The sequence below is a fragment of the Oryctolagus cuniculus genome, chromosome 15, assembly GCF_964237555.1.
Source record: "Oryctolagus cuniculus chromosome 15, mOryCun1.1, whole genome shotgun sequence".
NCBI lineage: Eukaryota > Metazoa > Chordata > Mammalia > Lagomorpha > Leporidae > Oryctolagus > Oryctolagus cuniculus.
This window is the reverse complement of record NC_091446.1, coordinates 4,799,026-4,811,249: the sequence shown is the minus strand read 5'-3', so window position 1 is coordinate 4,811,249 and position 12,224 is coordinate 4,799,026. Positions and strand designations below refer to the sequence as shown.

At 54.9% G+C, this 12,224-nt stretch overlaps 1 protein-coding gene across 2 annotated transcripts in view; it reads left to right on the top strand.

The window, feature by feature from the left end:
• The window catches only part of DOCK1 (dedicator of cytokinesis 1), a 494,355-nt gene that overhangs the window by 61,276 nt on the left and 420,855 nt on the right, over positions 1–12,224 (top strand). For both annotated transcript variants that reach the window (XM_051833503.2, XM_008274844.4), the window contains exons 3-6: positions 669–709; positions 3,676–3,731; positions 8,695–8,791; positions 11,112–11,260. In XM_051833503.2, the coding sequence (XP_051689463.2) occupies positions 669–709; positions 3,676–3,731; positions 8,695–8,791; positions 11,112–11,260 (343 nt within the window). The remainder of the gene's footprint in view (positions 1–668; positions 710–3,675; positions 3,732–8,694; positions 8,792–11,111; positions 11,261–12,224) is intronic.

The following is a 12,224-nucleotide window of genomic DNA, read 5'->3' as shown; positions in this document are numbered from 1 at the left end:
GTGTACTGAGCACGGGGCTCGTGTCAGCCGTGTACTGAGCGTGGGCCTGTGTCAGCCGTGGACTGAGCGTGGGGCCCGTGTCAGCCGTGGACTGAGCGTGGGGCCCATGTCAGCCCGAGTACTGAGTGTGGGGCCCATGTCAGCCGTGTACTGAGCGTGGGCCTGTGTCAGCCGTGGACTGAGCGTGGGGCCCATGTCAGCCGTGTACTGAGCGTGGGGCCCATGTCAGCCTGGGTACTGAGTGTGGGGCCTGTGTCAGCCTGTGTACTGAGCGTGGGCCTGGTCAGCCGTGGACTGAGCGTGGGCCCGTGTCAGCCCGTGTACTGAGCGTGGGGCCCATGTCAGCCGTGTACTGAGCGTGAGGCCCGTGTCAGCCCGGGTACTGAGTGTGGGGCCCGTGTCAGCCCGTGTACTGAGCGTGGGCCTGGTCAGCCGTGGACTGAGCGTGGGGCCCTTGTCAGCCCGTGTACTGAGCGTGGGGCCCGTGTCAGCCATGGACTGAGCGCAGAGCCCGTGTCAGCCGTGTACTGAGCGTGGGCCTGGTCAGCCCGTGGACTGAGTGTGGGCCCGTGTCAGCCGTGGACTGAGCGCGGGGCCTGTGTCAGCCGTGTACTGAGCGTGGGCCCGTGTCAGCCCGTGTACTGACTCTCGACTTTGCCTTTGTTTAGGGTGGTACAGAGGTTACACCTTGAGGAGGAAGTCTAAGAAGGTAAGTCCTTCCATTAAATCGATTCCATCTCATTGGGTTCAGTGTTTTGCTTATATATCTCTTTCTGTGAATTAAAAAACAAATCCGTGTTCAAATGTGAACTGCTTCGAGTTGATCTCTTCGCACGGTACGTGGACGCGGAAGTCGTGGCGTGAATGGTGAGTTGTGACGTGCGCTGGCCTGTGCTCCTGCCTGGTGGAATCTTCCGGGTTCAGTGACTTCCAGGGAGAATGTTCTCAGTCTCCTCGGGGCCTCGTCCCTGATGACAGACGAGTCTGCCAGCGCGTGCCCGCTCATCCCCCTTTCTGGGACTTTCTGCGCGGCTGCAGCTGACTTGGGCTCTCCCAGTGCAGTTGGCACGTGTGTCTGTGGGACTTTCTGAAACGGAGACTTGTCATTTCCCGGGGGCACTGCGGTGGACACGCCCCTGGCCTGTGTTGCCAGGATTTTGAAGTCACTTCCATTCTAGGTTGTGGCTAGGCAGTCCACGTTAGCTCACCCGTTTTAATATCTAATTATGCTTGACAGATGGTTCATTTTACTTCTGCGTCTTAAATTTGCTTCTCATTATCTCCTGTTGGGATGGACTCCTGACCGCGGCCGAAGCCTTTAATGAGGCTTCTAGAGTCTTGTGGCTCTGGCACCGGGGCCTCCCTGCTCTGCCTTCCCCAGGGCCTGAGCCAGGCTGGGCCGGTCGGCTCACGTGGCCTGTGAAGGGCCCAGTTGGCCCCGTGGGCGGTCACATCCATGTCCTAGTGTGGGAGGCACTGTTGGGAAGGGGCCTGCCTGGATCAGACTGGGCTGTAGTCGTCCACATCGGGGGACCTGCAACCTTGAGGTTTGGGCAAGAGATTGTGAATAGGAGGTTGGTGGACTTGATTTCTACAAGCAAGTTCTATTTGCATGCTCATTTCCCCTTTGGCAACCCAGAGAACATTCTGGAAACATCGAGCTTCACCTGGGGAGGCCACAGTTGGGTCCCAAAGAGCTCAGGATCCTGGAATGACAGCCTCCCCACCCCAGCTCCTGAACGGGGCCGAGCTGCAGCCGTGCTGTTTGCCTTCCTGGGTGCTGCCTTGATTTGGATTTTGGTTTCCCTCCCCCGAGAGCCTCCCTGAACCGGGGTGTGCGTTGCCCTGCACTGGGTGCACGGACACGACAAGTCCCGGGCATGGTGGAGCTGGGGAGGGGTGTGGTCATCTTCCCCTTGGCACACGAGGACACTGAAGCCTTGTGGAGTTGCAGCTTTGCGAGCACACCCTCCTGTCCCCCAGCCCCCTGCACTGCAGTAGCAGAGCAGGACGGAGAGTCCTGACCCGCCATGTCCGGAAGCCTCCTTCACACAGGTGCAGCTGACCTGGGCTGCTCGGAATGGCCCCAGGCAGAGCTGCTCATCACGAACCTCACCTGTGTCCAGCCTGCTCCGGCCGCTGTGCCCGAGGCTTTGTGGTTCACTAGGGGTTTGCTGAGATCGGGAGGTCATGTCTGCAGGCTCCCCCTCCCCCCATCTGAGCACACACCTGTGCTGCCCCTGTGCACTTGGAACCCACGGTGAGATTCGGAGGTGCCCCAGGGAACTGGCACCTGAGCAGAGCATCCCAGAGCTGTCCTCTTCGTCGCTTGACTTCTCCCCTCCTGCCTCTCTGTGAAACGGGGCCTTTCTGCTGGGAGGCGGGTGGGTTGGGACTTGGGGGTACCTGCTAGACCCCGCAGCCCTTCTGAAGGCGTGCTTGGCTCTTTGGGTCTCCGGTGTGGCCCCTTTGGGACCAGAAGCCAGGGGAGCCCAGTCCGAGGCTCCTGGGTCCTGGGCTGCAGGGGTGCTGCTCCGTGTGCTGCTCCGTGGGTCTCTGCTGCAGGCATTGAGTGTCACACTGCCTTGTGCTGTGCCAGGGTCCCAGTCCCAGGGCCCCTTCTGTGCCTCTCCTGTGCTTGTCATGGCTTCCCTGCAGTAAGGGGGCCATTTGACCTGTTCAGGAAGCAGCACCACAACCCCTAAGAAGCATTTTTTAAAAAAATAACTTTCTTTAGAGAGGAGAAGTGGGGGAGAGAGAAACCTCCTATCTCCTGGTTCACTTCCCAGATGCCTTCAGTGGGCAGAGCGGGGCCAGGCCAGAGCCAGGAGCTGAGAACGTTACCCTGGTCTCCTCGTGGGCGGCGGGGACACAGGTACTAGGTCCTCACCTGCTGCCTCCCAGGATGCATTAGCCGGGAGCGGGAGCGGGAGCGGGAGCGGGAGCGGAGTAGCACCGAGATGTGGGATCCGGGCATCCCAAGCAGCGGCCTAACCGCCACGCCGAGGGGCCACTCCAGGACCACAGCTCTGGCTGCAGCTCCCGCAGGCTCCTCACGGCCGTGCCCGCTGCTGCTCTCCTGTGGGCAGGTGTTTGTGGGGTCCGGTGTGCATCACTTTGCAGGTATAGATTATATCAATCTGGGCTACTGTGGCCTCAAAAGTTGTGCTGTTTGGGCAGAATTCAACCCATTTTCCCATATTTTATCAGTTGCCCCCCCCCCCCCCCCCGAGATTTCTGGGAGAGCCCCTGTGGGTCCAGGTAGGTGGTCAGTGCATAGGTGATGACTGCTGGGTGAAACCGACTTTCAGAGACAGTCTCGCCGTTTTGAAAGGGGAACCTGTTAGTCCTCCGTCCAGAGTTATTTCTGAGGCGTTGGGGGGGCTCTGGTCTGCCTGCGTCTTGCTCAGCAGTGGAAGCAGGTGTGGCTTGCGGAGACCAGGAGCTTCCTGCCCCTTCTGGAGGTGTGTGGTCTGTTCTCTCCCAGCACATCCCTCGACTGTTGAGTTGACAGCAGTGACATTTGATGTGTGTGAGGCATGATGTGAGGCTTGCAAAGCTAACAGTGATCCAGCCTGCTCTGCCCCATGTTTTGGGGGCACTTGTTTGATTTGCTGCCACTCGGCATGTTGATAATAAAAATGACTGTCTTTTCTTTTCTCCACCCCCACCAAGGGTATATTTCCTGCTTCGTATATTCATCTTAAAGAAGCGATAGTTGAAGGAAAAGGGTAAGTCTTGTATGGCCTTGGTGCTCTCTTGTCTGCTTGGTGGTCCTGGGGTTAATGACCGTGGACTTGAATGACTGAATGGATGGGTCTTTGGGGAGAGATGGGTGACTTGTGAGTCGGAATAGTGCATAGCGTGGCTTTGACCTCAAGAGTCCGAGGTTGTTTTCCTTGGTCCCGAGTTCAGTTTTGGAAAACATTGGCTTTGGTGCTGTGTGCTGCCTCTGTAAGACCCTCCCACCCTCCCCTGTGCCAGAGACCCACGCCCCCACCCTGCCCTGCGTCCCAGCTCCACGTCCGTTTTTTTTTTTTTAAGTGAGTGCTATTTCTTCCTTTAATGTCCTTTATTTTTATTTATTTTTTTAATATTTATTTATTCATTTGAAAGAGTTACACAGAGAGAAGGAGAGGCAGAGAAAGAGAGAGAGACAGAGAGAGGTCCTCCATCTGCTGGTCCACTCCCCAATTGGCTGCAACAGCTGGAGCTGCACCAATCCAAAGCCAGGAGCCAGGAGTTTCTTCTGGGTCTCCCACGCAGTGCAGGGGCCCAAGGACCTGGGCCATCCTCCACTACCCTCCCAGGCCACAGCAGAGAGCTGGATGGGAAGTGGAACAGCCAGAACCCAAACCAGCGCCCATGTGGGATGCTGGCGCTGCAGGCGACAGCTTCACCTGCTATGCCACAGCACTGGCCCCCAAGCCTGTTGTTTTTTCTGGAAGCTTCCATAGGCTGTGGATACACATGGAGTTCAGTGGGAAGTAGCAGTTGTTAAGTTGGGACAGGTGTGAACTTAGGTTTTGTCTGATGGTGATGTGTTTTTCCTGGAGGTCCTAAAACTGATGTGTAAGATCATTAAACCGGCATGTAGCATGGGAACCCTTAGGCAGGAGCAGCTGATGAATAGCCAGGTGTGAACCTGGAAGAAGGAGCAGTAAAGTGTTTCCTTTTTTTGTCTCTGCTACATCTTCACACTCAGTTAAATATGTAAATTATAAAATTACTAATCATATGATTATGCATAATGACATCTCTGGCTGATTACAACATTGCCTTTGCAAGCACTGTACTTTTAACATATGAAAAGGCCTGTTCAGGCTGTCGTTCTATGATGCATAATTAAAACAAATAATTTCAAGGCATGAACGCTGATGACCTGCAATGTGGGTTTTTTTTAGACAGATACAATGTTTTGTATGCAAAGTCTTAAGGAAAAGAAAAAGTTTCGAAGCTTTTATCCTGTTGTGGGGCTAACTGCAGGACGGATGCATTTAATGCCTTTACACCTGTCTCTCGGAGTCCTTATGCAGGTCGGATTGTCCATGATCAGTCGTTTTTAACAGCACTTTGCTGTGTGCAGAAGGAAAAGACGTGAGAAGGTAGTTACGAGGCACAACAAGGAAGCGAGTGGAGATTATTTTGGTTGAGTCAGCGGCGCCATAGCCGCCCAGCCAGACGGCAGACACGCGGGTCCCTGCTGCTGCCCCCCGTGCCCTGACGTGGGGCAGGGACCAGCGCTGTTTCCTTGCTCATGTGTTGGGTTCCGTGAGTGGTCCCCACCTTCATCGCCCCTCCTGCTGCCTGCAGGCCTGGCAGGTGTCCCAGCCCTTCTCTCTCCCAGAGCTGCCGGCCTCACCCTCCCTCCTGCCGCTGCCCCTGCACCGCGGAGCCCCACCCCGGCTGCCTGTCTGCCCTCTGAGTTCATTTTCCCATCTCTCTCCTAGGTCTTCTCTCCTGGAATGTGTTTCCAGCTTGCAGCACCGCTTTTTGTCGGGGTCTCTCCCACTCCGTCTCCTCCTCCTCCCTGGGCACTGCCCTACTCTCGCTCTCAGACACCCCAAATTATTCCTGTGTGCCTGTTGCCACTCGTGTTGTACCTTTGTCCCCGTAACCAAAGCAGTTCCCATTCCTGACGTGCGGCCGGTGGCCTTGTCTCCAGACGCGCGGTGTCTTCTCCGCGTTCCCCTTCCACGGCTGGGCTGCGGCCGGGGCCCTCGCTGGCCTCCCTGCACTCGAGCTCCTCGCCCGTCTTCCTGTGTCACCCTGGGTGCTGCCCAGCCCTCCCCTGTCTGCTCTCCTCCCGCTCTCGTTGCTGCCTTTCTCCTCTGTCTTGATCCTGCCTTTTTTTTTTCCAAGATTTATTTATTTATTTGAAAGAGTTACAAAGAGAGACATGTTCCATCAACTGGTTCAGTCCCCAAAGCCAGGAGTCTCTTCTGGGTCTCCCACATGGATGGCAGGGGCCCAAACACTTGGGCCATCCCGTGCCCATGTGGGATGCTGGCATCACTTACCTGCTATGCTGTAGTGCCAGCCCCGACCTGATCCCTCTTTTGCACACCCTGCTGTGTGGCCTCTGTTGCTCTCACACCTTCAGCCGTTCCCTCTCCATGGCATTGAGACCTCCGGCCCTGACTTGATCCTGGTGTCTCGCTTGACAACACAGAGTGAGGTTGCTAGTGAGAGTCACCTCTGTTGGCTGAGTGTCTGCTCTGTCTCATTCGTCATCATTTTAAAAAAGTATTTTTTTTTATTATTATTATTATTTTTTTTTTGACAGGCAGAGTGGACAGTGAGAGAGAGAGAGACAGAGAGAAAGGTCTTCCTTTGCCGTTGGTTCACCCTCCAATGGCCACTGCGGCCGGCGTGCTGTGGCCGGCGCACCGAGCTGATCTGATGGCAGGAGACAGGTGCTTCTCCTGGTCTCCCATGGGGTGCAGGGCCCAAGCACCTGGGCCATCCTCCACTGCACTCCCTGGCCACAGCAGAGAGCTGGCCTGGAAGAGGGGCAACCGGGACAGAATCCGGCGCCCCAACCGGGACTAGAACCCGGTGTGCCGGGGCCGCAAGGTGGAGGATTAGCCTCGTGAGCCGCGGCGCCGGCCAAAAAGTATTATTTTTAATGGACAAATATTGTAGAACATGTCTTGAAGCATGTATACATTTCAGAATGACTAAATCAAGCTATTAAATATGTATATGTATGTATATATGCATCACTTCCCAAAGTTATCATTTATCTGCAGTGAGAACATTTAAAATCTACTCTCTGCAGTTTTCAAGTCCATAACACATTGCTCCTTTTTTTTTTTTTTTAAAGGTTTATTTATTTATTTGAAAGGCAGAGTTAGAGAGAGAGTGGGAGAGACACAGAGAGAGGTCTTCCATTTACTGGTTCACTCCCCAAATGGTGGCAAAAGCTAGGGCTGGGCCAGGCTGAAGCCAGGCGCCTCCTCCAGGTCTCCCACATGGGTGCAGAGGCCCAAGCACTTGGGCCATTCTCCTCTGCCTTCCCAGGAGCACTAGCAGGGAGCTGGATCGGAAGTGGAGCAGCCGGGACGTGGCAGTGTCCACATGGGCTGCTGGCCCTGCAGGCAGCAGCTGAAGCCTCAATGCCACAGTGCTGGGCCAGCACATTGCCTTCTCCTGCAGTCCCCGTGACGTGCAGAAGGTCTCCTTGTCCTGGGCCTTCCGCCCAGCGGGGACCGACATCTGCCCGCTCAGCTCTCTGTGTCCCTTTCACTGCTACAGGGCTCTGCCAGGGACCCTCTTCCCTGGGTCCTTTCCACAGCCCCCCCAGCCAGGCCTTGTCGGGGGTGTAGAGTCCTGGTCCCTGGCAGGTAAGGCGAGACCAGGGACCTGCATGCCAGGAGGCACCTTAGACCAAGGGACAGATCAGGGCTTCCAAAGGGAGGGAAGCGAGAAGGAACCAGACTGGAGAGCAGGGTGTGGCGGGTGCGTGGGGTCCCTCTCCGCTGGCGACATCAGCCAGGCCTCTGAAAGCGGGTGGGAAGCAGCTGCCACGCTCACTGCGCAGCTCGGGGTCCAGAGAGAACGGCTCGTGCCGATGGCTGTCTTCCCGCCAGTGCCGAGGCCTTTCTCCCTGCTGGCTCTGCGCGGATGGAACAGCCCGTGTGTCCATCAGTGTCCACGCTGGGAAACTGTCCCCGGCTGGGCCCTGCTGATGTCCCATCAGAGGGTGATTCTGGACGGCATTTCTGGGGGAGGTATTGCACACACCCCCCTCAGATACCTGGTTCCAGGCCCTCTGGAGAGAACGAGTTTCTTTTGGTCTCTGGGTCTGGAAGTCCCACCATCCATGCATCGCTGCAGGCCTGACCTCCTGTTGTGATCCATAGTCAGGGGCCCTCACCTAGACCCAGGCCCCGTGCAAATGCAGAGCTGTGGGGGGAACTTAGCTCAGAGCACCTGCACCTTTCATTGCATGCTAGCCACATGGTAGATCTCTGGGGCCTGGTAATCTAAGGAGAAAAGCCGCAGATTCAGTCTCGCCCCGTGTCACAAAGAACGGTTACATTTTGCAAAGTGCCTGAGCCAGAGGACTGCCCAGAAAACAGTGGGTGATTTGATCAAATCCAGGCCCAAGTAGATGACATGTAGCCGAGATGTAGTCCGGGGTCACCCTTTTGGGGTGCAGGGAGGAGGGTAAGAGGACATTCAGGGTCGGGATCTTGGGATCGGATCGAGAATTCACAGACATCGGAAAGCTGTGACCTCATGCACGTTTCATCAGGGGTAACTGCACCACAGAGCGGGTTCTGTGCTTGATGGAAATGTACAAATAACCTGAACCCAGACGTGCGTTTCAGTGCCTCACAGATGGGCCGTAATTTATGGCTCGTGTAGGAGTGATGGGTGCACCCATGGCAGATACACTCTCCCTGCAGACCTTGACGTCCTGAGGCTCGCGCAGGGTGTCGTTCTCCTCCCGCGTCTGACCCTCGACACTGGGGTGATGCGTCCCGCAGGCTGAGGCGTGGCCGCACTCACTCTCTGCAAAGATCGCTGGTCCTGCACAGATGTGTCTGTTGATACGCATGAACGCAATCTCACTCGAAAATATTCTTTCCTAAATAGGGAACTGTATGGCCTACCTGTGGGACTTAGCAGGTGCAGCACACCTCGGAGCCGCGGGCTCAGCGGCGTTTTTCTCCTTCTTCCTTCCAGGCAACATGAGACGGTCATCCCGGGAGACCTCCCCCTCATTCAGGAAGTCACCACGACGCTCCGCGAGTGGTCCACCATCTGGAGGCAGCTCTATGTGGTGAGGGCTTCTAGCTCCGGCATGGTGGTGTCCAGCCGAGCTGGGCTTTTCCTCCCGAACAGCAGAACTTCTAGGACACAGGCCTGGGAGGGCAGAGACAGCAGCATTGTTAATCAGGCCTCTCTTGGGCTCCCTGTGCCCTTCGACCTGCCTTAGTCGGGGTTTCGCTGTGCTCACTGTAGCGAGGTAGGCAGTAAAGGAAGGGGCCGTGGGGTCTGCCTGGCCTTGTATAAGGCACGGAAGTGCGGTTGCTGGAAGGCGGGTGCCGGCATCTGTCCACACCGATGTCACCTAAGCAGTGATGTTTTGATGGTGGCACCGAAATCTGCTCTGACACAGGACTCGGTGCTGCTTAGTTGGATGCGCTGCACGATGGTCGCTGTTTATTTGTTTGTTCGTATATTTTTGCCTATGTGACTTCTGGCAGTGCCTCTTCTATAGGGGAGCCTGCCCAGCTCCTCGGTTTCACTGTGATTGCAACAGGGCCGGGGACGTCTTTTACATTCTGGCTTCGTGTGCACTTGTCCGGTGCTCCTGATCGCGGAAGAAGCCTTATTAATGCGGCGAGGTTGAAGCTCTGACAGCTTCCATTTCCTATTCCCCCAGGACATTTCTTCGCACATAAATTCATATTTGCTGAAGATTACCTTTTGTTAAGCCGGTATTTCTAGTCAGAGTGTTGATTTCTCATATGCTAATGTTATTATCAGCAGGCAAGGGCCCGGGAAGGAAGTCGGGGTGTTAATTTCTCGGGAGCATAGAAGACTTCCTACAGCCCCACAGCTGCTCGCTGTTGTTTTTGATTATACAGTGGTTTCCTATAAATGCACAGTAATAAGCGGTTGCAGTAATTGTTCATCAAATGTACTCAGAAACCTAAAAGCGCAAAGTTAGCCATGAATGTTTTGTGTAAATCCGAGCAATTTTGAAGTCGGTGTTTCGTGTTCAACTTAGCAATTTTTAAACGAAAATACGGCAACAAAACAAACTGGAGTTGATGCTGACTAATATGTCAGTGGACTCGGTTTTCGCCACAGCCCTGGCGTAGGCACTGCTCATGGTCACCCCGGTCCTTTTACGCAGCTGCACTTTGCCTCTGATGGGCTTCTGGTTGGATTTGTGCGAAGCCGAGTCAAGCCGAAAATGGGTGTCATATTTGATTTGATTTTTTTGCTCTGTTCTGTGGTTATAGACAATTTACCAAAATATGGTTTAGTCTACCCAAATGGTCACCGTGGCCTGAGCTGGGCCAGGTCGAACCAGGAGCCTGGAACTCCATCTGTGTCTCCCGCATTAGCAAGGAGCTGGACTGGAAACAGAGCAGGTGGGACTGGTATTGGCGCTGTGACCAGAAGTGACAGTGCTGGAAGCGGTGGCTTAACCCGCTGTGCCACAGTGCCAGCCCTGGCTATTTAGTTTTCATGGAAGTCATTAAAATCAGGATAATGTTATAAAGAATAGCTCATGGGATGTAAAAGTGCTTATTAGGGTGCTGTGTGATGGGTGGGTGGTGGGGATCTTAGAAGCTTCTAGAATTAAGTCAAGTACTAGACTCAGGTATGTAGAGGGGAATTATTTTAAAGAAATACCACCAGTCACCTTTTCACTTTCTAAAGGTGCCACAATGTTAAGTTTTCACCAGATTAGGCTCCAGCTGCATTTCTTGTTGAAAGAACTACTCAGGGACTTTCCCGTGGTTAACTGGACTCTGCACTTGTAAAACTGATTTTCCTTTCGAGCATCAGCCCTGCTGGATACAGACAAATGCTCCAGGTGTAGATGTTGTCTGATTTGCACGGGAGCCCCCGTTGCCTGTGCATGGAGGCTGGCCTCTCGCGGCGGGTCTCTGTGTGAGCTGTGGGGTTCAGGGCTCCTTTTCTTTCTCAGGGTGTCGAGAAGGGCCAGGATGCAGGGTTCCTGACGTCTGCAGCGGGGAGCAGGGATTCAGATCTCAGGTTCAGAAAAGCTGAGGGAGCTGTGAGGGTGGCTCAGAACTCAGAGACGCACGTGGTGCCCGAGGTCCACTCAGCTCCTGCCGGGGTCGATTTCTTGATTCCCCTTCCAGTGCTCTTATGTGGGTGGGTGGAGCCTCGGGGATAGTATATTGCTTTTTCCTTCTTCTAATATTTTAGTGTCTTCCAGGAACCACCCTCCCCAAAATGTGTACCGATGGGTGCTGCAAACACCTTGCTTTGATGCTAGTGAAATCCCATGACACAGTGCATGTGCTGCACGTGTTACGTGTGTTGATATGACCTCCACGGTGCTGTTTGAAACCCAAAACCTCACAGTTGGCTTCCCCCTCCTCGCCCCCATCTAGCAAGATAACAGGGAGATGTTTCGAAGTGTGCGACACATGATCTATGACCTCATCGAGTGGCGATCCCAGATTCTTTCCGGAACTCTGCCCCAGGACGAGCTCAAAGAACTCAAGAAGAAGGTCACGGCCAAAATTGATTATGGAAACAGGTTTGTTGATTATTTAAAAGATGATTTCGTGCTTACGTTATCCGATATAATGACATTACCCTGAGCCCTTAGGACCGCAAAATCAGGTTGTATCAGAAGGCAGGATTCCTAACATCCAAGTAAGGGCTTGGTTTTCATTTTGAAAAGGATGTTGGATCAGGAACATCAGGGGCATTGCCTGACTCATGCTCTACGCTCGTCTCTCCTTTGTGCTGCTCGTGCTAGGGCCGCGAGGCCGGGGCAGGCTGGCCTGGCGTGCCGACCGTCCCAGCCGGGACACCACAGCGGTCCCCTCCACGAGGGTCCCCTGCTTTCTGCTCCCAGTGGCGGCTTGCCGCTGTTGTGGTTTCTTTGGGATCCCTAAGTGTTTCAGTGTTTCAGGTCCCTGTGCGGCTTGTCCCAGGGCCGACGTGCTGGGCGTGACAAGCAGAAACACAGCGCTGCTAAATGCAAGTTCAGTTGCGCCACAGAGTGGTCTCCGCAGACGTCTCCATCTGCTGCAGGCCTCCGCCCAGGCCTGCTCCAGCACCTTTCGTGACAGCGTGCGCTCTGCTGCAGAGCCGCAAGTGGTTCCTGACGCTGCGAGGAACAGGGTGCTCGGACCCTGATTCTCCTAGGTCTTCTTCTTCTCCTTTTTTTTATTCATTTGAAAATTAGGGTTACATAGAGGGGTGAGAGAGAGAGAGATCGATCGATCGATCGATCGATCAATCTTCTATCTGCTGGTTCACTCCCCAGATGGCCGCAACAGCCAGGGCTGGGCCAGGCCAAAGCCAGGAGCCAGGAGCTTCACCCAGATCTTCCACGAAGGTGCAGGGGCTCAAACATTGGGTCGTCTCCCGCTGCTTTCCCAGGCCATACGCAGGGAGCTGGATTGGAAGTTGAGCAACCAGGACACAAATCTGTGCCCATGTGGGATTCTGGCATCTTAACCGGAGTGCCACTACGCCGGCCTCCAACAGGC